This window comes from Pagrus pagrus (assembly GCF_965226575.1).
Source record: "Pagrus pagrus genome assembly, chromosome: 22".
In the NCBI taxonomy this organism is placed as follows: Eukaryota; Metazoa; Chordata; class Actinopteri; order Spariformes; family Sparidae; genus Pagrus; species Pagrus pagrus.
Window position 1 is genome coordinate 9,102,374 of NC_140204.1, and position 24,486 is coordinate 9,126,859.

At 42.0% G+C, this 24,486-nt stretch overlaps 2 protein-coding genes across 4 annotated transcripts; both read right to left on the reverse strand.

Moving 5' to 3' along the window:
- Window positions 1-803: 803 nt before the first annotated feature.
- On the reverse strand, window positions 804-6,973 carry LOC311251374 (leucine-rich repeat LGI family member 2-like). The gene is made up of 8 exons (XM_084343761.1): window positions 6,568-6,973; window positions 6,246-6,317; window positions 5,220-5,291; window positions 4,313-4,384; window positions 3,856-3,927; window positions 3,581-3,750; window positions 3,244-3,408; window positions 804-3,162 (listed from the first exon to the last, which is right to left on the reverse strand). Exons 1-8 carry the CDS (start codon window positions 6,744-6,746, stop codon window positions 2,345-2,347), a joined length of 1,620 nt encoding a protein of 539 aa, XP_084199887.1. The 5' UTR covers window positions 6,747-6,973; the 3' UTR covers window positions 804-2,344.
- Window positions 6,974-8,159: 1,186 nt separating this feature from the next.
- On the reverse strand, window positions 8,160-22,066 carry sepsecs (Sep (O-phosphoserine) tRNA:Sec (selenocysteine) tRNA synthase). 3 transcript variants are annotated; one of them, XM_084343763.1, is made up of 13 exons: window positions 21,927-22,066; window positions 21,517-21,594; window positions 20,012-20,127; window positions 19,775-19,929; window positions 19,335-19,453; window positions 18,543-18,701; window positions 18,201-18,354; window positions 17,984-18,086; window positions 17,656-17,785; window positions 16,531-16,622; window positions 14,638-14,731; window positions 14,410-14,500; window positions 8,160-12,350 (listed from the first exon to the last, which is right to left on the reverse strand). In XM_084343763.1, exons 3-13 carry the CDS (start codon window positions 20,123-20,125, stop codon window positions 12,104-12,106), a joined length of 1,458 nt encoding a protein of 485 aa, XP_084199889.1. In that variant the 5' UTR covers window positions 20,126-20,127; window positions 21,517-21,594; window positions 21,927-22,066; the 3' UTR covers window positions 8,160-12,103. The 3 variants fall into 3 exon arrangements, with proteins under 3 accessions (XP_084199889.1, XP_084199888.1, XP_084199890.1); XM_084343762.1 differs by lacking the exon at window positions 21,517-21,594; XM_084343764.1 differs by lacking the exon at window positions 21,517-21,594 and having other exon boundaries at window positions 20,012-20,143.
- Between the last annotated feature and the right edge of the window lie 2,420 nt (window positions 22,067-24,486).

Consider the following 24,486-nt stretch of genomic DNA (forward strand, 5'->3'; position numbering starts at 1 on the left):
TGCTGACTTGCAAGGGTATCAGCTGTCTTATACTGAAGCATGCAATTTTTATTGTTGGCATTGCTGTTGCAAAAGACAGCTGACTTGCTTTCTGTTTTCCTCAGAGTCTTATCTAATGACAACACAGGCCAGAACGTGAGTTTATTCATTCATTTAGTCCATAATGGAGTCACGAAAGCAGATAGAAATTGCACCAGGCTGCCAGTCAGTCAGCCTCCATTTTTCCAGGAGATTTCGTGCCTGGTGGCAGATAAACTAGCACGGTGAAAGTGATATTTATATGGAGGCAATCTGAACACTAATGGCGTCATTCTTGTAGAGCAGGTATGCCCAATGTGTGGCCAAAGGACCAAAGTTGGCCAAGCTTAGGTTTCGCTTGCACTGGTCCAGGGTTCCATTCTGACCTGTGGCCCTTCGTTGCATGTCATCCTCCCTCTCTGTCATCCCATGTCCTGTCAATCTTCAGCTGTCCTATCAAATAAGGGCATGAAAGGCCACAAAAAAGGTTGCTTTTTGTTCATGGCCCACCATTGTGTTTCAGTTTTGGCTCGCCAAGAAAAAAAGTTTGGTCACCCCTGTTCTCGAGCCATCACATTGTGCATTCAACACTCAACTTATTGTGCAAAATGTTTGTCTCTTGTCAGTTTAACATATTCATTTGAATCATCATCATACAAATATTAATTGTTTCAGCTTTAAGATCCCAATGTCCTTTGTTAACTTGTAATTATGATGAACAGATGAACTGTGACTGATAGTGCCAGTGCTCTAATGCTAATGATCAATGAATGATAAAACACATCTTACAATCATACTTTTACACATTTATTTTGATACTCAGCTGACTAAATTTACAGTATATTTTGAGAGTAACATTCAATATGCTTAAAACAAAAATCATACAAAAGAATCTGCATGTTGTAAAGCTTGCATATTCTATTAAGTTTCTTTTCTTTGCAGTACCATTCACTTTATGAGTAGAAGCACTTTTAGACTTCTGAGTTTATTAGGTTCATTAAAAAGAAGTTGGCAAACACCCTTTTTTGAATGTCATGCTCTTGCAAGCTGCAGTAACATTTTTTTTTCTTTAAAGTAAGTGCAAAGATCAGTTCAGACTTCTGTGTGACAAACAGGTAGTGGCATTGCAGTCCTTGTTTTATGTACAGGTCGTAGTTTGTAAGTCAACATTCAGTATTTTCAAAGAACAAAAAGACAGACTGAAAAAGCCTCTCAACTTGAGTGGATATATTTACATGAACATATTGTTTCCTTCAATCTTATTGGTGTCCACTGACTTCTGCTGTGAGAAGCCTTTTTTTTTTCAAAGTTGTAGCCTAAAAATAAAAGTTAAATATCAGTAGTCCAACAACGGTGGTTCTTTTTTATGTTTTCAAACTTGTTAGTAGGTTTAATTCCCTGACATCACCTAAACACAGGTCCTTCCCACTAAATGGATAAAAAGAGCTTCTATCTGCTTTGCAACTTATAGTTCCTCTGAAAGGTTTTTCTACCTGTAAATGGGGATTTTTTTTTTCATTCATGTGTTTTTCTAAAAAGGCATTAGCTATATCCAGTCCTGAATATTTCACCTCCAAAAACAACATAACATGTCCTCATTTTTTTTTACTGTACGCAACATAATTTATAGCACCTACAGTAACTTTTCCCACTTAACAAGCACTCTCTAAGGGCTGGGGTCTCAGCTATGATCATTAAAGGTTTGTGCTTTCAAGACATTCCCTGTATGGAAAAAGCAAAGGGGTGTGATACTTTATCACGGCCAGAGGGAGGCACTGTGGGCCCATCAGAACACAGAACCCCAGTGCTGATAAGGCAACATACTGTACATTACCACAGGGTAAGAGGACATGAGGTAAGTGGCAACCACACCTGCTACACCCTCAGTAGTAAAATGATCTTTCTCTCAGGTCCTGGTGTATATTTTTGGGGTATAAAACCATTAGCACAGGGGAGATTAAACCGAAATGTATACATCCAAATAGATCAAATTGTATTTTAAATCTTTCCAACCCCAGGAATGTCGGCTGGATTATTAGGAGAATAACCAGCTGCCTTGTACAAGTGTCCACCCTCTTGACTGTCCCTCTCGTTCTTTGTGAAATGGTCGTATCTCTGAAAGTCTGAGAGGCCACGAGAACAGATAATAGGACAAGGCCATTGAGAAACTGACAGGATTCCAAACACTACTTGACCCGGCTCTTATTTGTGACAGAAAACTATGTAGGAATTGATATTTGCCAGTTCATTAAGTCTGTTCCCTTCACAAATATATCTTTTGAGTGGAAGACGTTCGATTGCAGGACAGGCAATAAGGCACAGCCCCTCACAAGCTCAAGTCAATGATGATGTGCTCAAAGATCTGCGTGTTTCCCTTGAAGCTCGAGGTGAAGATGAAGTCCCTGCGGTCAGTGGAAACCACAGTGAAGGAGCGCGGCGCCTGGATGTACACCTCCTTGAAGCGCTCAAAGAGTTTCTCTTCGTTATCCCACAGGTAGATCTGCGAGAAGGTGTAATCGCTTCCCAGGGCCAGGTAGTAACGGTCTTTGAAAAGGAACGGCTGGAGAATCATGGAGCCTCGAGAGGGCAAGGCCTGGATCTCTGCAAATTGTTTGGCACCCCAACGTAGAACTTTGGAGTCACCGATATAACGGGTCATAGCCAGGTAGAGTTCCTCCTTGATCCGGAAGTGCTTTACAGCTACAACGTCCTCCATGTTGGGGATCTCACCCTGCAGGATAAACTTCTGGTTGCTCCGGCTCCACTGGTAGATCACGGGCACCTGTGAGCGGCTTGCCAAGATAAGGTGGGCCTTCCCATCCAAGTCCAAGAACTCCGCATCTGTATCGCGGTACCACTCATGCAGCGACTGGTAGGAATAAAAGCCCTTATCGTTCCACCTGTAGAGGGTGGACAGGCCCGCTTTTGAGCTGTCAGCAATCACAAAGAACCAGTCAGAACCAATCTGGAATGCCTCGATGTCATTGGGCTTGGAGATCTTGGACACCTCGATGTCCTGGAACTTGCTGAACCTGCTTTGGTCCTCATCAAACTTGTAGATGTGGGAACCACCAAAGAGCTGAGCCACGATGACAAACACCTGGTCCTGGATGACAAGTGACTTGCAGCCCACGATGGACTGACCTGGAAGGATAGACACAGGCCAGCATGAGTGTAAAACTCAACCAGGGTACTCCGAGGCACTTTGTTGAGGCATTGTCTTACCTGTGATGTTATCATATGTCCTGAAGTTCATTTCTATGTGGTCCCATTGGAAAACCATGCAGTTGTCAGTGCTGGGAGCAGCAATAGTCACATAGACATCGTCCTTATAACTGAATGTGTCTACGGAGAGAGACTCAGATGCCACGGACTGATGGAGGACGAAATCTGTGGAGAGGCACATTGTTAATTGTAATATTTCTACAACTAACAAAATTCTTAAAAGAGAAAACTCCACTTTTGCCTTTTCTCCACACTTCTCTGGATGACCCAATTGAGTCACCCGATACTGATCCGAGTTAGACCAGAGACGAGGACAGCTGGCTCAGGGTTTTCTCACCCGTTGAGATGCATTCGTTGTGCAGGCTGGCCATGTCATTGAGTCTCTTGTCCTTCAGGTCCTCCGGTCCGGCACACACGACATCCGACACTGTGGCATTGGTGTTCTTCAGCCACATCATCAGCCACTTGGCGCGGCAGTCACACTCAAAGGCATTGCCTCGCAGGTCCCTGCAGAGGAGAGGTACTGTATGTCATTACAGAGAACCAAAGACGACAAGCCGGAGGACGCGTTCATAGACAAAAACGGATGAAGAAACTGAGTGACGAACTTACAGCTCTATGAGTGAATCCAAGTCAATGAAGAGGTCCCTGGGCAAAGCTTTGATGTTGTTGTTTGCCAAAGACCTGGAACCAACAGCAATGAATCAACACAGGGAATAGCACAATAACCATAATCCCACTGCAGGACAATGGAAAAACATGATACAGATGAAGTGCCTCAACTCAAAGATTAAAACTCAATATCATTCTTATATACTGTATATTTCCATCAATGTTCAACACTGTTACCCTTAAAGGAACAGTTCACCCAAAAATTCAAATTCAGTCATTTTTATTATTATCATGAGTTATTTTTCAGGATTCTCAAATCAAATCTCCAAACTATTAAGCATCACATACACTTGTCCACAACTGCTCCCTATTAAATATCACGTTCAGCAAATAAATGTTACAAAACAGACGTTTCAACGGTCTTTGTTTGGAAATGATTTTAAAGATTGCAACCTACAAGTGAGTCAAGTCCCTGAGTCCTCTGAAGGCATATTTGGATGTGGTCTCTATCTTATTACTCTCAATGAACCTGTGGTAGATAGGGGGGAAAAAGCATGTTGGATGAATAATATTGCATGTAGCCACAGTTATCCTACTTTAAGAAATGTAGTACAAACACATACTAAGAGTGCAATCAGCACCTTTTTCTGCCATCAACATCAAGTCACAATTTCCATTTCCAGATTCTGCATAATTTTATGCAGTTTTAACAAAAATGAAGTACAGATATTTTTGTGAATGTTATGCAAAAAACAGATGGAATACCACACATCTATATTTGTTGAATGAACGGCTGCCACATCTATTAGACGTTTAACTGGCTCAATTATTTGAGGTTAAAGGGGCACTATGTAGTTCAACTTGGATTATAATGTCAACAATATTAATCAGACATTATAATCTTTTCCATAACTGAATAAACAAGATGTTCTCAGAGGAAAATAAGGTTAGGTTAAGGTTAGATCAAATCTTTTTGTAGGAACAACATCCTTTTCATAAAAAAAATATGGTAAAATTTAAGTCCAGTCAGGCTTGAGGATTGTAATAAACAACACATTTGTACAAATGATTGTGTTGACAGATGAGCAGTTCTTTTCATGCACAAATTGAACCACTAGAGGGCGCACGGTCGATACATTCCTGCCTCAACCACTCACTGAAACACCAACATCCAACCACATAACCTCATGTCCACAACAACATCCCTGACAGACTATTTCATTATGTGGGATTGAAATTGTGCCATTTCATCCAGTTACAACTGATTACATTAAGTGTGCAGAAATGCTGTGTAGCCAAAGTGATGAGTAATTACACTAATTCACTGAATGCCTTTGTACTACTGAAACAATAGAGGAACTTACAGATACTCCAGATGTGGAAGGCCTGAGAATGCATCATCCCGTACAGTTGTGAGAGAATTGGAATTCAAAAGCCTGAAATGAATAATAGCAGACATTAACAGATGCTGGCTGCTAACACGACAAACCATTTTAGGCCTCTGTCTTGTAAGATTGTCATTTAGCAAACAAAGTCCACTTAGTGACCTCAGTAGAGCTTCATGCTCTGAGCCCAAACATGACACATGTTATAATATCACTATATTTTATAGTCTTTATCGCCATTTAAGGACGCAGTTGTACACATTACCGAACAAACTGTAAAAGACAAATAGCATGTGAAAATATTCAGTTTTAAGGGGGAATGGTTAGAAAAAGGAAATATTAGGCTGCAGTCTCACCACAATATGCATCTAGCTGGGTACTTTGTAGATGCATATGCGCATAAGTAACTGTATATATTGTTTTATTACATTCTAATGTGAGTGTTTGTGTGTAGCACGAGGGGGCTCCATGATGCATTTCATTGCACAACCCTGTAAACAAACCTTGATCACTTGAAATCATCACGCATGTTAGGGCTTTGCTCTGTCTCTGCCACGCCTTTGTTTAGGCTGGCGTCACAGTGAAACACAGCAGACTGATGGCCCCTGGGAAGTACATCATGCTATGGGACTGCACTGAAAGCTCAAGACTACAGATTTCCATTATTTATTTCCAGGTGTCCAGCTCTTTTAATTGCTTATTGCTTTGACGTGGACCAAACAGACTTCAACAAAATGCTTTACTGTGTTAAGAAAGTTGGTTAATGGACATACATGTGCTTCAGTAGCTCAAAACCCTTCATTAATTCATGGCTGGTTTGATATTTCTGTCTGAGCTCCAACACTAATAGGCCACACAGTCACAAAAAAGACATATTTGAAATAACTTTTGAATCAATCTGCCTGCATTGCTCCGTCCCACCAGGAGCCTTGGCTAACATGTAGGGCCCAAACTCATCGAGCCTTATAACACAGAGGCAATAACATGCAGCTGAAGTGCTCTTACAGTAGCTGGAGGGATGGCATGTGAGCAAACATCGCCTCCTTGACCTCGGAGAAAGTCCCATTGACGATACTCCTGCAAGGGAGAAGCAGAGACGATGAATGTGGAGCCCTGCAAAGCAAATGCAATGCTGAAAAGTGATTAACCAGAGGAGGTGGAGAGGAGTCAGGACTGCATTGCCTTGCAACATCAGCTCTAATTAAGACGGTGTGCGCTATAAAATACACAGTGGGACTAAATAATAATATTAATAAGCCCATATTGCTGTACATGCATGATTTGTCTCGTTTAGTAAGAGAAAACATCATACACAGAGGCTACTCACAAAGAGCTGATGTCGTAGGGGGTGATCCTCGGGACATAGGAGGACCCGACGCAAATGATAGACTCCCTGGAGCAGCTGCATGTTGAAGGACATCGGAAAGCCTTCTTCAAATGACCCGGTTGAGACAGGAAGCAGAGCGACAACCAAAACAATGCCCAAATCTTGAGAGTTGGCAGCATCTTTCTTGCCGGGCTCGCATGTGTGAGGTTTGCTGAGGAGCACCGATCGAGGCAGATGGCACCGCGCGTTTACACCCTGCACCATGAAATGCTGCACTGGCTCCCTGACATCAGCAAATCAGCTGCAGCTCCCCTCCGTCCACTTTAATTATTTATTAAGTCAGAGCTCCAGCCGGGGAACTGTTGGTTAAACAGACACGCACTATACACCGATTTTTTTTTTTTTTTAAAAACACAACAAAAAAAACAAACAAAACAAAATGAGGCGTTATTAGGCTGCCGCAGAGGATCTGGTACCTGAACGTCTCACATGCAGTTGGTGTTGCTTTGAGGAAACACTTCAAAGCGCGTAAATATGGCTATTTTTAAACATATCTGGCTTTTATGGGACTTTGGCTCCATTACATGAGCGGATAAACCGACTTCTGTCAATCACGCATTATTTAGCTTTCCAAAAATACATGTCCAGTGACGTCAGTCACACACACACGTATGCATTTTGTTGCCATTGTATGACATAAGTGGACACAGGTGTCGCTTATTTTCTCTGGCGTTTACAACGAGAGCTCTCCGTGTGAAGCCAAGCCGTGTGTCTGAGACGCCAGGAAGTGATATACTGTTACATAGGGACATTTACATTGACATACAGTGGGCTGTACAGTACCCCTCCTCCATACAGAGGCTCTCTGAGGCGCATAGCTGCAGCACCATGGACAGCGCCTCTGTGGCGGTCTGTGCAGAGCAGCTCAGCTGGCAGAGCTTTACAGTGGCTACACATGCAGACACAGTATACACAGTATGTTTGCAGTATATGTACAGGGACACCTAGTAAAGGAGCTCTGGACTGCAGTGAAAAATCCTCCATTTTCACTCCTTCAGAATAAAAGATACGTGCCAATGAAAAAAGTTTTAGACTTAACACATTTAACAGAACCCCACAGGCCTCCTCGATTTGACTGTAATAATGAAATAAAATAACACCACTCTTTCGTACTTTAAGGCTTTGATTTGGATTTGATTGCAATGCATGAATAAATTACATTTTTTTTATTATTGAACGGTGTAAAGCTATGATCAGCCAACGTGGGCTTACAAGACACCACGAACACATGAATGCAACATGCATTTTTAAAAAGAAAGAACAATTCACTCACCGGTCTGCCGAAAACAAAATTCATAGATCACTGACACAACATGATACTAATCAAATGGGACATCTTGCCTTCTTTTCCAGGCTCATGAGTCAAGCTGCACACACATTAAAATGAAATATTTCCAGTTGTTCACCATCATCTAGAATATTCCAGGGCCATTTCATGAAATCTGACGTTCTTAAATCATCACAGTATGTGTTATATGAGAGAAAATGGGACTCCCTTTCCACTTTACCAAATCATACAGTTCTTATAATCGGTTTTCCTCTCGAGTATTTCTACATCTGCCAACTTCAACAGGCAGGTCAGGTCTTGATAAGATCATTTCAAACTTGCAGGAACTTCATTTTATACTTTCACGTGATTTTATTCATTTGCATCCATCAAGAGTGCAAACAAGAACAAAGCTGGCACTGATTGTTTCTATGCATCTGATTGGCTACTCCTGCTCTGACACGTGTTTAATCATCAGCTGCTCTAAAGGTTACCTGAACAGTTTGCTGTAAGATAAATACAGGACCAGGTCGATACGATTACATAACACTGAAGCTGAGGTGGGCAACAGGTTGGTCCCTGTGTAAGGTCCTTACTGGTGCCAGTCTGGTATCTCGTGAACCTACTGGTAAACTACGGTAAAGGTCTGTTAATCTTAGGCCCTGTTTGTGACGCTCCGGTGCTCCGTCATCACTGAACCCTCGCTGGCAGCTGCTGAGAGCCAGGAGCGAAGGGCTATTTGTCATCCAGCAACATCCCTGGGGTACTTAGACTTATGATTGAGTGTGTGGAGTGCAGATGCAGGAGGAATATTTTTAAAGGCCGTCTATTTTGGTGAGGAGGGATGAAGGTAAACAAACATTTGGGTATAAGGGAAACACTTAAATGTGGCCTGTTCTCCCAAAACCATCCCCTGAAAGTTCGGTTTGCAGTGCTTGACACCGTCACACTGATAACTAGATTGCTTAAAAAAAAATAGACAGATGCCCTGTTCAGGTTTCTCAGTGGCAGCCCTTTTTCTGATTTACACACTGCAGCAGAGTTGATCAATAGAGGGGGGGGGGGGGGGTCCTTTAACACTGGCCAGCACAGAAAAGTGAGTCTGACTGTCTCTCGATCCCCACAGCATCTCTGCAACATCAGCGAAAAACGGGGAAAATGGTGATGGGGAATAGAGAAAAGGACATACAGTGTGGCTTGTTGAAGCAAAGATGTCATATTTTCAGGGTATTTCTGTGATGACATTCTCGCTGCTGGAGTAGTTTGGTCCAAAAAGGAGAGCGACTTCTGAATCTTCATATTTGGGACGTCCCCCTTTTGTTTTAATGACAGCATTGCACTTCAGCTGGCATGGACTCCACAAGTTCTTGTAAAACCTGACGACTCATGTTATCCCAGCATGATCTGACGGTGTTTCACAAAGCTTCTTGTACTACTACAACCTGATGGGCCTGCAAAAAAGAACAAAAGAAGGGGAGCCACCTCGGTCCAGCCCTTACAGGGCCGTCGAAACCGGGCTCTCCCCTCTACCCTACCCAAACATTCCCCAAACTAAACCCTGCAACAGAAATAGCGCCACAAAACTGAACCACCGGACCCACCAGAAAAAGCAAAAGAACAAACAAAGCTACATGAGCTGCTGCTGCTGCTGTCAGCCAGGAATGAAAAGAGAAAGGCTCGAGTCCCCTCCCCCTCTTTATTGACTCCTCAATCAGCCTGAGCAGGCTCACCTGGAGAGAGGAGGAAAACAACAGAGCATGAGTAAGTGACATCAGGGCATCACATGATCAGAAAGGGGGGAGGATCTTAGTTTTCAAGTGCCCCCATAAATGTTCAAGAGGGCTGAGCTCAGGCGATCGTGGAGGACAGTAAAGACTCCATGATCGTTTTTGGTCTTCGAGTAGTTCTTGCGAAGCTTTGAAGTGTTCTGAGTCATTATCCCGCTGCAGTATGAAGTCAAGTCACACCATGGCCAGACTAAAGGTTTTAAGGGAACAGACTGTGTGGAACAAATCAAATCATCGAATCATGCTGGGACAACATGAGTCATCAGGTTTTGGATAGACTTGTGGAGTCCATGCCAAACCATATAATCCACATTCTAAAAAAGTCATGGACGTTTTTATAAAGATTAAACTTTTCACTTAAATTGTTAAGCCGATATAATTTGTAATAAATAAAAAATCTATTACATTTTAAACCACTAACCTATAAAACAGAGGTATGCTGACTCTGCACAACACCAACATTTAATCCAGTGATTCGGTTGAATACCATTTTATCATTTAAGAGCCATACGGCCCATCCCTGTGCTCAACAGTTCTGCATGTTGAGAAGCAACCAGCTTCGTTCACGTGAGCCCAACATACCGTCCAACATCCACAATCATTTACAGCTGAACAGTGCACACAGTTGAATGCCACTTTCTGCTTTTCAGAGTGCTGCAATGTGCCGGCGCTGTCACACTGCATAGTGTTTTTCCACTATATTTTGTTAATGGCTCAGTACAGCTTGGGAACAGTAAAAGTGTGCTGATACAGCAGCCTGATCTGTCTGACTCCAGCCCACTTTCAAACGCTGCTGGGTGGATTTGCTTGCGCTGCTGCTACACATGCGTCAGACCTGCATCGCAAACTGCGGTCGAAACACCGACATGTGCTGAACGTACATTGCTTCAACCAAGCGCACCTGGGCCGAGTGCATGTGCAGCAAACTACGAGCGCTGGTACTTCCAGTTCTCGTCCGGACGTGAGCGTTTGATCTGTAGAACGCGCAGCAGCATCTACTTCACAGGCTTCGAGCTTTTCAAAGAGCAATCAACCTTGATAATCCGCAGCAGATGAAGGGGAGGGCGCAGGAAGAACTTGGACAGTGCAGTATCGAAATATAGATTAGTCATCAGTCAGTGAGGCTTTAGTGGGAGTCTATTTTTGTGCCTCGGGGCACTACCAGCTCTGCTTCCTAATGACTGTGATAGGAGAGCAGAGGGAATAAGACAAAAGTAAGACCTCACTGAGGAGACTGTGATTACACATCAAATCCCTTGAAGATCTGCAAGCCAAATTCATCTTACGCTGTGCTATAATAAATTACAGTTAGCTACATATGTATTGAATCGTTTGTTTACTACACTATCTATGTTTGGACTTCACTCAGTGTCTGCTCCTTGCGATCTGTTCCAGAGCCTAAAAGTCGATGAGCTACTTCAATAGACTGGGTTCAAATGGAGTTAATGGCTCAAAGGCTTTTGTATCACATTACAACACACTGCACCGACATATTACATTATAAAGCTATATCGCTTCACGTATCAGTGAGTGGAGGATCCTAATGTATTCCCAAAACAGAACTCTGTTCACAGAACGCATTGTTTTCAGACTGAAAGACTCACTAATAGAATATATGATTTAATATCTTCCCTGTAGAGGTTTTTGTGCATGTAAACGATCTGGAACCCAACAGAAGCTCCCCTCTCCCACAGAAAACACTGCTCCTGAAACGCCTCATCAGTAGTCCCGCCTTTAATTCTGCAACATCACACTATGTCACACATTCCCATAATTTATGCCTAGCGCTTAGTTTGGTACGTAAGGATTCATTTTGTGAAGCTGCTTTGTTGTTGTTAGCAGTGATGGCTCAGGCGTGTGTGAGCTGACCAATCAGAGGAGACTTGGTATTTGGGAGGGGGGACCTTAAAGTGACAGGACCTGAAACAGAGTGTTTCACATGGAGAGAGAATACAGTGCTGCAGCAGCGGACAGTATCAAAAACGGGGAAAAAAAACATACATAATCTATTTTAGTAAAAAAAATCCATCATACAGAACAGCATTTTCAGTATATACGGACAACAGTGCACTTTGGTCTAATTTTAGATCAGTGGTGAACAACCATCTGCTCCTGAGAAGCATTTGCATGCAGCTTTTGTTCGTACGTCTACTAATTAGCAAACTTTCGCAGAGGACGGCATTGACATCGGCTTGTGTCATATTCGTTCACAGTGAACACCTGCACAGTTTCATCATTAGCTGTTAATGCAGAGTTCAAGTCAGTGTCTGAATTGATAATCCATCAGCAAGTGCCATTCAAAACCCACACACACACGGTTCAAATCAGGCAAGAAGTAAGAGCAGGCAGGAGAGGGCTCAATCTAAGTCGAAATCACTTCACCGTCTACTGTGCCAGTTAAAGTGTTTTTATTCCTGCTCAATCATTCTCCAGTAGCGTCCTCCTGGCACGACGGAAATTCTGGCGGACTACTTTTCGCAGCATGTCCCTCTTTCCTCAGGGTCTTCAGGCACTTGTCGAGCCTTTTGATGCACAGTGTCACATCTTCACGGGTGATTCCGACAGCCGATGCAGCATTGAGGTAAGGACAGGGGTACGCCTCCGAGTGCGACATAAAGCCGCGGAACGTGTGGCCGCTTATGGTCTGCTCCTTGCCCAGCGGTATTACCCTGGAAACATGGGTGAAAAACAAGCAAGGATAAGTATTCAACATGCCAAGAAACAACTATCATTTGTTATTTTTTAACCTATTACCTAAGATGTAGTCTATTCTAGTTGTTTATTATTTGTTTTATTGTCTGAACCTAACAAAATCTCTGCTGAAAATTGGAAATATTCATGTAAATACCTGAAAACAATACATTCACAAAGTCTAATGATAAAAAGCCATAAAACAAAACCCAACTTCCATGCGGGACACAAACTGTGTTCGTCCACACCAGAGCCAAAGTCAGTATCCACTTCAGCCAGCACATCATTTCAATTACTGCACTACTGAGTAGTTTTATACTGTATCACCTAAAGACTGACCTTTCTAAAGGTCTCCCAGCAGAAAACTTCTCATAAAGCCACCCAAACGGTCTTGCAAGGCAGAATATCACCTTCCATGCGCACAGACGAGGTTATATACACTAACCTTTCCAAAACAATTTGCACTCAGAGCACGAGTTGAGACGGACACAGAGCTCCCTGAAGCATGCACTACTACCTCCTGCAAAACCACACCCATCCAGGAGAAAAAAACAAGTTTTTAGGGAGTCCCAGACCAAAACAGTAACGCTGTGGGACAGAAAACCCAACGGGATCCGCTGAAGACACTATAAACCTCTCTAGAAACTGAGGGGGACTGCAGAGTCAGGTAAAAATGCTAGATGGGTTCAAACCCTGTCGCATTCAAGTAGTCATGTGATCCATTGTTGGCCCTGTTTTATTGGTAACCATTAGCAGTTAGCATGATACAGTTCTGCCAAAGGCTTTCTTTTCAGCTGAAATGAGAGACACAAGGCAGCACTGCATTGTCAACATAACGCAACCTTGCGTATTTCCAGAGGTGGATATTTGATGCGAGAAACTGCTAAACCTTCGAGCTGTAGCCGGTTCCAAAGTGTGAAACCCTGCAAAACTGTAAGCAATACGTACGCCTTTGAAATGAGGCAGGGCTGCAACCACCGTCAGCAGAGTTTAGACTCACTTTAATTTGAAATCAATTACTGGCTAGCCATTAGTCTACGTGTATGACAGACCATTATGGTGGGGAAATGCATTCCCCTTGTGCTGATTAGAGAGATTAGCTCATTGTTGATGTGGGAAAAAGCCAGCTTGTTCATACAGTATTCATGGTTAGCACTGAAAACACTTTATTTATTAAATGTGTATGTTATGCTGCTATAAATTATAAGATTAATATGCGTCATTGGAGCTTAGAAGTCAATGCATCTCATTCAGCATGCTACTGAGATACAAGCCTAGAAGATGTGAGTCAGCTCTGCACTCTGACCATGGGAAAATGTTGACTTGATAGAAATCAAGACAGGAAGGAAGGAAGCGTGTGTTTCTTTTTCTGCTTTTTAATGCAATTGAGCCACGAGTGCATTAGAAACTCAAACACAAAACAAGGAGGACAGAATGACCCGAATAAATCATTCATCCCGGATATTTAAAATATTTACATGGGCTCCCGTGCTTGGTCAAAAACTATTGGAGGGAAATAAAGAGAAACAAAAGCAGCCCCCGACTTGAAATCCTGTATTCTGGCAGCCATGAGTGACTGAGGCAGAAGGCAACAAAGAAGAATTGACAAATCCGCCTCCCCGCCGCTATGAAAAAACACCAGCAGTGCGAGTCAAGGACATGGCTGTCAATGCTGCGTCACAGTTCGTGCCCGCTGTGGAGACGTCGCTCTGCGGATCATAATGGAAACCATCCTGTTAAATTGGGAGGCGGCCCCTGACAGGATGGGCAGTCTAATCAACTAAAGTAGCTTCAGCTGCACCGTATTCAGCAGATCCATCTGGCTGATTGCGGATTCCAACTGGCCATTTTGTTTGGCAACACGCAGCTCATCCCCCTCGTTTTTGAGGATGTGGACAAACCCATTTTTGACTTTTGTGATGCGTAGACTCACTCCCCAACACACACACACCTCCACACCCTCTTGTTTTTCCTCTCCCTCCCCATGTTTCCTTCACTGGGCCAGATTGTGGCCACGCCCTTTGAAAGTTTTCATACCTGGCTCCAGACACCTGCCGGGTGAACAACATGGAGCCAAGGTGAGTCACTGCCTTGTCGCTCTCGGCCTGGAGACCGTCCAGAGACATGGCTGCAGGAGAAAAGACGCCATACGCAACACAGAAACACAAAATGATGACGTTAAATATTTAAAATGAAGGAAATGTACTAATAAAAAGGTCAGAAATGGATGGACAAGACAGTTTGTAGCCAGTACATTGAGCTTACCCAGTGAAATGGGGTTATGTGGGGTGTGGAGCAATCTCTCCCCGTGTGCTGAGGCCAGACTCTTCAGCTCCTGAGCCAGGAACGAATAAATCTCCTGCAGGATATGCAGACACAGAGAAGAGGCATGGAGAGAGAACCAGAAGGGAGCAGGGGCCATACGAAAGAGCTATAAATAGCAGCACAATGCTCCTTTCAAACTCTGCCACAGTCTTATTTTAGCAACAGCAGCCTTGGTTTTATTGCTAATCAAGCAAATCTATCCGCAAGGCAGGCCGGTCCATGTCCGAAACCCTCCCCCTTTACTCCCCTGCCTGCCTGCCTGCCTGACTGTGTGTGTTTCCCTCCAAGCTTCAGCACAAGCAAAGTGTCCGCTTCCTCTCTGGCAAGGATTTTTTTTTTACTCGCGTTCCACACTCACCTCTGGGATCAATTAGCGAGGCAGGAGAGGCGGAAACACATGCTTTTATCCTGAGAGTCTAACATCCACATGTTTAAAGTATGCTGACAAAGTGTGTTTAGTTCGGGCTCTCAAAGCAGTGTGTGGGAGACTGGAGGAGTGGTGGACGCAGATGTTAGCAGCCCAGGACAGGTGGGGAAGCTGCACAACAACAAATCGCAGTGTTTTTGTTGCTGGCTACTGGCGCCAGATTCCCCGGTGAAGCGTCGCACATTAAAGGATCTGCTCTCTGCAACAATGCGCGTGTGTGTGTGTGTATGAGCGTGCTCTTGCTGACTCATACTTTTCGAATTTGAAAGCATCGAGAGGGAAAATATTTTCTCTGTCATGAGTCAAACACGAACAGTCGTTCAATGATGTCAAGTGTCTCCAAGTGTCCCTTGTTCTCTAATAACAATGGATGACTTTATCATCCCTGGTGAGGAGAAGGGGGGGCGGCAAGTGGTGGAGAGAGTGCATGGCAACGGCTCTGCAGACAATAAGTGTGTGTGTGTGTGTGTGTGTGTGTGTGTGTGTGTGCGATGACTAAAACCCATCCTCAACAAAAAGCACACATCATCGGTTCGTTCTTTTCAATATCGAGACAGTTTCTAAAATGGTGACACGACGCTGTAAATGAATCTCAACAGATGAAATGTCTGAATTATTAAAAGCTTTCGACCCCCCGGGGTGGGTGGGTGGGTCTGGGGGATGTGAGGAAATCACTCAGTTTTGCAGACAATATGGAAAACCGGTCCTGTACATTAATTATGCATAGTGTGGACCAGGAGAAATCGATGAGCCTTGATGGCGGCGGGTCACGCGAGAGGCCAGAGGTATTTCCTAGATATATGTTTCTGCTACGGAGCCAGTTTTTACGCTAATGGCATTTTGGGTGTTATATAAACGTTTAGGTCTGGCTTGTGATAATGTAGGAATTTTACTAACAGAGCGTGAAAGCTTATTAGATTTCTTTTAAGTCATCTTTCAGGAACAGAAACAATCCAGAACATTTACAGCACATTTTATGGAAGAGCACTTCAGAGGTGTGAGAGTGCTGCAGTGCCTGCCGTTTGAAGAGAAGAGGGGGATGCTGCATTGTGAGCAACTCTGCTTTAAAGCAGCGAGCCACCAGGGGATGTTTTCTGAAACTTCTGGATCAATTTTATCTTGCTATAGCATACTCCTCCCCTCCACAACGCACAACGCTCGCTCCAGTCTCATTCCTCAGTCAGAATGCAGGTACACACACACACACAGTCATAACATGTGATCCGCTGCAATTCAATACTACTTATGTAAGCTGTGGCTTTTTTTTTTTTTCCTCCCTTCTTCGGGGGAAAGATGTCGACACAGCACGCACAGAAACATATTCGCACTGACATTGCTGCAGTCTTTTTCACGCCCATATATTAAAACACTCAGCCTCATAAAAGGTGGTGTTTGCATGCGCTCACCTTTCTTTCGGACAGCAGCTTCTTGTAGCCGCTTGCTCCCAGAGTGAGAAGGGTAATGAGGACGTCAAGGGAAGGCGAGGCCGATGCTCGACCTGGACAGAGAAGGTCGAGGAGCGACTCTGTTAAGCAGCTATAGAAACCTTGACAAAATGTGTGCAGCTAATTATAGGCAGAAACACTTCGAAGCAGCAGCGGCTGTAAGGGTGAAGCATCTCATGTATGTCTACGGCAAAACAGGATTCAGTTTTCTATCACTGTTTGAGTCCCACTAAGAACTGGCCTGATAAAAAACGAAAATCTGAGGCTGTGTAGCTGTGAGTGGGGGCGAGGGCATGTTAACAGAGGTGTCGCCATTTTGATTCTACATCATAAACAAGATCAGCAAGGGTTTGAAGGGTTTAACCCGGACAGATTAGAGAAACTAAACTGAATTTCTATCTGTTGTTGTTATTGTTGTGTTGTTTTTTGTCGATTGTCTGGACCCTGACCTGCAAAAAGCCACCAGGACTAAGTCAAGTTGTTAAGTTGCAAAGCCTGATATAGTTTATTGCTCTGAAAATCACATCATTGAGCATTGAGTCTCACAAACATTGACCTAATGCTGTAAATACTCACAAGCTCACTAAATGTGCCACAGAAAATAGTCCCAATGGAGTACACTATTTACTCTTGTTTGAGATCAGTGAGCCACTGCTTTTTTGTGGACATGGACTGACACATTGTGAATATAAAAAATAGAAAGCCTTTACCTTTAGATCATCTTTTTTTAAGACTATCCCTTATACAAGCCGAGTCTTCCCCCACTGCTTTGTGATTAGATAATATCATACGCTGAAACATTCGACAAAGATAGCTTATTTTATTTATTTCAGCGTTTTTAAATATGAGAGAGCATTTTGGAGAATTATTTCAAAATATCCTTGATTTCTTTTCATAAATGTACTTTATTAATCATGTCCATCATGTATTAATTTATCAAATTCCTCATATTGTAATGGTTGCAGATACATGAGACAGGACAGATGACTATATGTTCTTGTGCATAAATCCACTCATCTATTATTTTATCAATGACTTCAACGATATCAAGTCACCCAGCTCAACCACAGTAACATTAATACTCACCTGGGTACATCTTGCTTATCTCCTGTATGAAGGGCTCGTCAAAACCTGCTATTATGGCGCCACCTACTGGAACCATGAAGTTCTTGTCCAAGCTCTGTACAAAGGCATCGATTCTTCCTACACGAGCCCCCTGATGAAACGCAGTCCAAGAAACATGTAATTAACCACTCTATCTGCCACTAATGAGCAAAGAACAGACAACAGTAAATACTTCTACAGCTTCAGTTCAAGCTGCCACATGCAATTACTGCACAAGTGAAGACAAGTACAAGTATTCTACTGCTTCTAAAATACAAACAACACATGGATCAGGATGACTGGCACATACCTGTTGTATCAGGTGCATGCATTTGGACGACTGTACTCCGTATGCATTGTTAACTACGTGGGGAATGTTATGTTTGGCACACATAGTGGCCAGCTCCTCAAGCCTACAAGACAAGATAATTCATAATGATTAATGGTTATACTTTACTGGTATTTAGAAATCATCTACTGTGATGTTAACAGAAGTATCTAATGGGGTAAGTAAAAACTTATGTTACCGGTCAGGGACCCGCGGGGCGAAGCAGGACGTTGTTGAATGAACACACAGGACGTTCTCGGCTCCGAGCTCCTCGATCTTTCGCTCAACTGCCTCCAAGTCTGTCCGCAACTCGTCGCCCTCAAGAACGTTCTCCACCACCACCGGTTCAAAGCCTGAGAGAACAGTCAGATATGAGCAAGAGAGAGCGATCGTACGTGTTTCTATTCAACAAAGACACCTAACGTGGCACAAAAAAACAATTTCTAAGGTCATAATATCTGCTGCCATATTTCTGACACCAGTCTAGTCTGTGAGCAGGATGTAAGGGTGACAGGAGATGGGACACGGATGTGATTAGCACCTGCTGTGATCATGGCTTTGAAACAGGACTTCTGGTCGATGCGAGGCCAAATGATGTAGCGGGCCTTGGGTCTCCGATGACGAAGCGTCAGGAAGCACAGAGTCAAGCTCATTCCTGTCGCCATGGGAACTACAAAGCAGCTCGCCACACTCCGGACACCTGTTATCCAGAGGAAACAAAGCACGCTTACTGTACATTTTTCCCACATTTACACCTGAATTTAAGGAGCAATACAAGATTGCTTTACATCTATGTTATGTCTTCTGTAACTCTGAAGGAGCTCTCTAAAGATTGAACACACCTGACATCACAGCAAAATGGCAGCAGAGTGAACAGCGAGCAGCTTTTTCATAATATTTGACTTTATGTAGTGTACAGTTTGCACTGTGAAACGTGATGTGACAACTTTGCAGTTGCCGTTTCCATTCAGTTGTCTTGTATTTGATGGAGGTCTTTGTGAGCGTCAGCTTCTGTCGTGTTGGGCTGGAATGAAACCCTGCATGTACATGGCATTAGCTTGCTGCAGACGTCCATGTTTTCTGGACTAGATGCACTGCGACACACGATCGACTTCCGGCCCGTGCTTTATCTATTTGGCAATTTGTGTTTTCTTTTTTGATCTGTCACTTTCTAACTCTTGTGAGTCCCCCAACTTTATGTAAGTGCAACTAAACCAAACTACAGTAAAAAAAGAGAAAAAAGTAACATAAATCCTCGTGTTATTTTGCATAAATACTGAATGTTCTTTCAAAATATATAACACCCTTAGTTTGACTGATAAAATATACAAACCTGAGAGCTTTAAGATGTCCAACACAACTGAATTGGTCAGCTTGTTAAGCAGACTGGATCCTGCAGCTTTGGGCTGAACAGCAGCAATGTCACCGGACCGACCGATTCCATGGATCAGCCTACATACAACAGTAGAGTGTCACAACAGGGACAATTTAAAAACTTCCTGAACATTGTGAAGCTTTAATCTATTAACTTTGATCAGTTTGAGTGTTTTTATTGGCTGAAAAAGCTAATAAGGAGATTATTTTTGGTTTAAAGTATTGTTTCCAAGGTTAACTTTCATGCTCAGATGCTTCTTTTGGTTACAATTCATGCAAACAGCTGATGTTTTACCTTTCAAATATCAATATCGGCCTCACAAATACAGTATTAGTCAGCCTCTAATGTTATGAATAGAGACTCTATTCATACATGGTAAAGCTAATGTCAAATCGAACCTGTAATGTCGTCTTGCCACGAGGCTAGACGCCACCCGGCCTTCCCTCTCTCCGACACCACAGTTGCCGAGGAAGTTGTTGCTGTCCATCACAGCCAGCTCATTCAGGAAGAGCTCTACGGTGCTCTCACTCCATCCCTCCTCGGGACACTTTCCCTGGAATGTACGCACAAAGTGAAAAGTGAATGACTCGGCAGTGACCTTCAGGTGAACATGAAGGCGGCTTTAGACTTTTTACCTGCTCCAGTAAGTGTCTGATGAGCTGCTCATGGCTCCGACGCGCCTGGCTCCCCTGTCGGATGTAGGAGGAGGACACTATCTTCTCGCTCAGGCTGAAGTTTTCACTGTTCATCTCTGTCAGGCGAAACAGCTTCACGTAAACATTAGATGAAACCTCTGAGGCACATATACACACATATGGGGGAAAATACTATTGTATACTATAAGTGTTTAGAAGCACAGTCTTTAATTGGAGAAAATAATATTAATAAAATATTATTTTTTTATTTGTTACAACAAAGAGATTATCTCTCTCCCATTTTCAGTATAGCCAGTTTTTAGCTTAAAACAGATACAGTGGCATTAGCATATATGCTGACCAAGAAACTGCAGCACCAAAACAGCAACATGTTTATGTTTTAATTGTAAAATGTCCCACTAATAGAATATAAAGTTTGTTTGTATTTCTTTAATATGTTTAAGGGACCCTTCTAAAAATGTTTGTATTGAACAAGACTGGTACACATTTTAGGGAGTCAAAATGGTCTGACTGTGGTTTCAAAAGTCACAGAAAAACCACACTGACCAACTAATTTGATTTGTCACAAAGGAAAGATCAGTTTAGGGGTCATGAAAAGTTCTATGTAGCCTATGAACAGTTGTATAATGTCTCCTGTGACTTTTTTAAAATCTGACGCTGAAAGTTACTTTGGTTTGGCTACAAATTTGTAACAACACGGTTGCGTCAGAAACTTTGGGAGTGAAATTTGAATGATAAGGAAGTTTACCAGCAGGGGAGGCTTTAGTTTGCATAATGGGAAATGTGCTGCAGGACACAGTGCTTTTGGATCTGCTACGAGGGATTAGCAGCGATGGAATGTAACTGAGTACATTTACTCAAGTAATGTACATAAGTACAGATTTGAGGTACTTCACTTGTGTATTTCCATTGTCTGCTACTTTATACTTCCACTGTGCTGTAATTTAGAGCCAAATATTACTCTAGCACATTTGTTTGATAACTGTAGTTACTAGTTACTTGTCAGCTACTGGATAACAAAACAGAGTCCAATATTTTTTCAAAAAAATCCCAAACATCAGATCTAATAATTTACCAGGATGATACACAGTAGACCCCTCATGTACAGCATATACATACATGCAAATATATATGTATTATTTACTTTTACTTATACTTTGATAACTGAGGACAGTTAATATCAAAAACTTTAAGACTTTTAATCAAGAACTATTCAGATGGATGAACGAAGTAGAAATTTAACATGATATCTTTACTTTCACTCAAGCAGGACTGTGGGGGACTTTCTACAACACTATCAGCCTCTGCTGGACTGAGTCATGACTTCATGAAAGTCCAGTAACAAACTGCTGGAGTAACACCTCCATCCCTGACAGAGAACAGACATGTGACACGTGAAGACCTCTCAAGATTTCTTGGGAAAGTGTCAGAAATAATCTGAAGCATAGCACCATGTTGTGGGGGAAAAGGGAGTTTACATTCACCTTTTCATTGCGAGACGTTGTTTGGTAACCTCTATGTTTTCTGTCATATGTGGTGCTGAGGTCTTGGCCAGGACACTCCTGTAAATCACATTTCCAATCTCAATGATGCAATATTCACTAGTGCTTAATGTGGCTCTCTGACCTGCCAAGACAGGTTTTCTGTACGCTTGTGGGAGCATTAAAGACAGGTAGAGGAACAAAACGTCGTGTTACATCGGCGTTAAACAACTCCTTAAGTTAGAAACCAAGCATTGTTTTAATACATGAGCTAGCTTTAGACGTTTACCTCGACTTGTTTACCTTGGCAGCAAGGCTGCTAGCAGCTACGCTAAGCTAAGCTAAGCTAATGTTTTCACGCGAGTAATAAAGACCGTTGAGCTATTACGAGCTGAGTTATTATATATTCTTACCTCACTGCTTTCCTCTCAGACTGCCCGTGTTTCAAAGGGTCAAACTACCAAGAGGTATGAAAGCTGACAGCAGGAGGAGGAGGAGGAGGAGCAGGAGGAGGAGGAAGCAGCATGGGAGCAGAGGAGCAGCGAAGACGTGACGTCACGGGGTCACATGACCGAGGAGAGCTGATCATGTGACCACAACACGGCAGCGTTCACGTTAAACAAACCGTTCATGTGACAGTTTTGGAGAAAATGTTATATTTTGAATAAGTTATTTAAACTTTATATTACATTTTTATGCAAATATTACAATATTTTCTAACTCGGAATTTAACTTTAAATACAATTGTTAAGCTGATTTATTTGGTATTTTTCGCAAGAAGCTGGTGGCAGACATGAATAATTGAGTAAATAAATAAATACATACATAAAATCAACCATCAAATATATTTCAGTGTTTTTAATATTTATTTAAAAGTGATTTCTGAAGAGGTCTGACAGAAAATAGTACACATGTTAAACAGCTTATATTTTGAAACAGTGGTATTTAATTGGACATCAGACATACTTTTAAATAATGACTCTTTCGGGAATAAATTCAGAAAACAGACAGATTTATTTCAGCTCTGGAATAAAATGTATTAGAATTATTTGCAGTATTAAAACACATTACCTTATATATAGGGTTGATAGTATAGGGAGCAACAATAATCAATAGTGTGGCCTTAAAGGGGCAAAGGTGCAGGGTAGTGGTGTAGGTTTGTATATCATTGCATTCAAAGTTGTACTACCAAAGTTGTTATAAATGTTCTTACAGCATTGAAACTTAAAGGGATTGTTTTTTTTGCAGACTGACTTTTGTGTGTGTGTGTGTGTGTGTGTGTGCAACATTTCAATATTTAAATTAGCTAAGATGGAGCCAATTCTAATGATTTTATATACACTGCTGGGTACATAATGCATATTATGCATATTGTTTTAGAAATATACATGTTTTAGAAATATACATCGACTTTTTTTTTTTAAATGAATGTAGTGTAGTTAAACCTACAACATCTCTCTAACATGTAATGGAGTACAAAGTAGCATAAAGTGGAAAATAGTATTGGAGATACTCAGTTGTACTTAACATTGCTATAGTATATCACTAAATTTCACCTCAGATTATCCTTTATATCCCATATTATTATACTACACTACATTATGCTATATTATCTGATAATACATGTATACTGTGTGTATATATATATATATATATATATATATATATATATATACACACACACACATATAAATAGTTTATTGTATAATATATAATGTATTACAATCATATTTTATAATATTGCAGTGTACACTCATATCTGTCGGTATCACGATACCATTATTCTCCTGTGACTTGCTCATTCTAATCTCATCACAATGTTTGCTCAAGATGGTTTTGCACAATAAGTTCAACCACAACACTAGCTGTGGGTACGTGTCCTGTTATTGCCTGTAATGTGAGTTTAATTGCTCTAGTTTCTGTCTCATTCTCTTCTTATTTGAATTGTATACACTTAGAATTATCTATTTTGTAAATTGCTCCTTAAATTTTTGCTTATTTACGCTGAATTTCCCCTCTGGAGGATTACTAGAGGAGTATCTCATTGTATCTTATCTTTCAGAGTACCAGTACCTTAAAGTTGTCTTAAATCCAATACTAGAGTAAATGTACTTAGTTACTTTCCACTAAGCTACAGAGCATTTTGAACAGGTTCTTATTCTTCAGGATAATAAAAGATTTGCATCCTTCAGCCTCCTTAAGGTGTTTTTTTAGTCTTATTTTGTGCATTATTGTGCACCGAAATAAGCTTCTGTGACAAAACATGACAGGACAATATGGCTGAAACCTGTCAAAAACAATATGGACATAAGACTACATGCAACCATAACAACAATAATAAAAAAATGTGTGTTACATTCACTGTCTTGCATTGTGTCAGGAAATGGGGAACAAGACGTACAACACTGTAAATTATATTGTTACAAAAACCTTAAGAGAAAACTACACAATTTGTCCTCACACACACACACACAGGGAGAGAGAGAGAGAGAGAGAGAGAGAGAGATTATTCAAAAAAATATATAAAACTGTTTGTAACTACAGACAAATAGTGCTAATCCTTATGACCTTACCCTGCTGTACACAGTTAATTACATCATATGTCATTTATATCATATGTACAGGATTCAAAATGTCCACAATCTAAGTAAATATTTAACCAAATACGTTGCAAATAAGCACAAGACAGTAGACTTTCTGGAAGTTTTTACATCCATGGAGAAGTTGCTGCAAAGGGGACAGAAAGATGGCAATTTGATGGCATAGCAGGGCATTCAATTCAACAGCTATGCCAACATCTTGCCTTCCTTCCTAAACCCAAGCTCACATGGAGTTCGGGGTGGGAGAGTCCATTTTTAAGTTTTCAGGGCCGAGGTTCATCCTCATCCAGGAGTGCTGGGATGAAAAGCCAACGCGCTGCTGGTGATACTGAACACACACTGAAGACGCACGTTGATCCATCAGGTTTGTGCG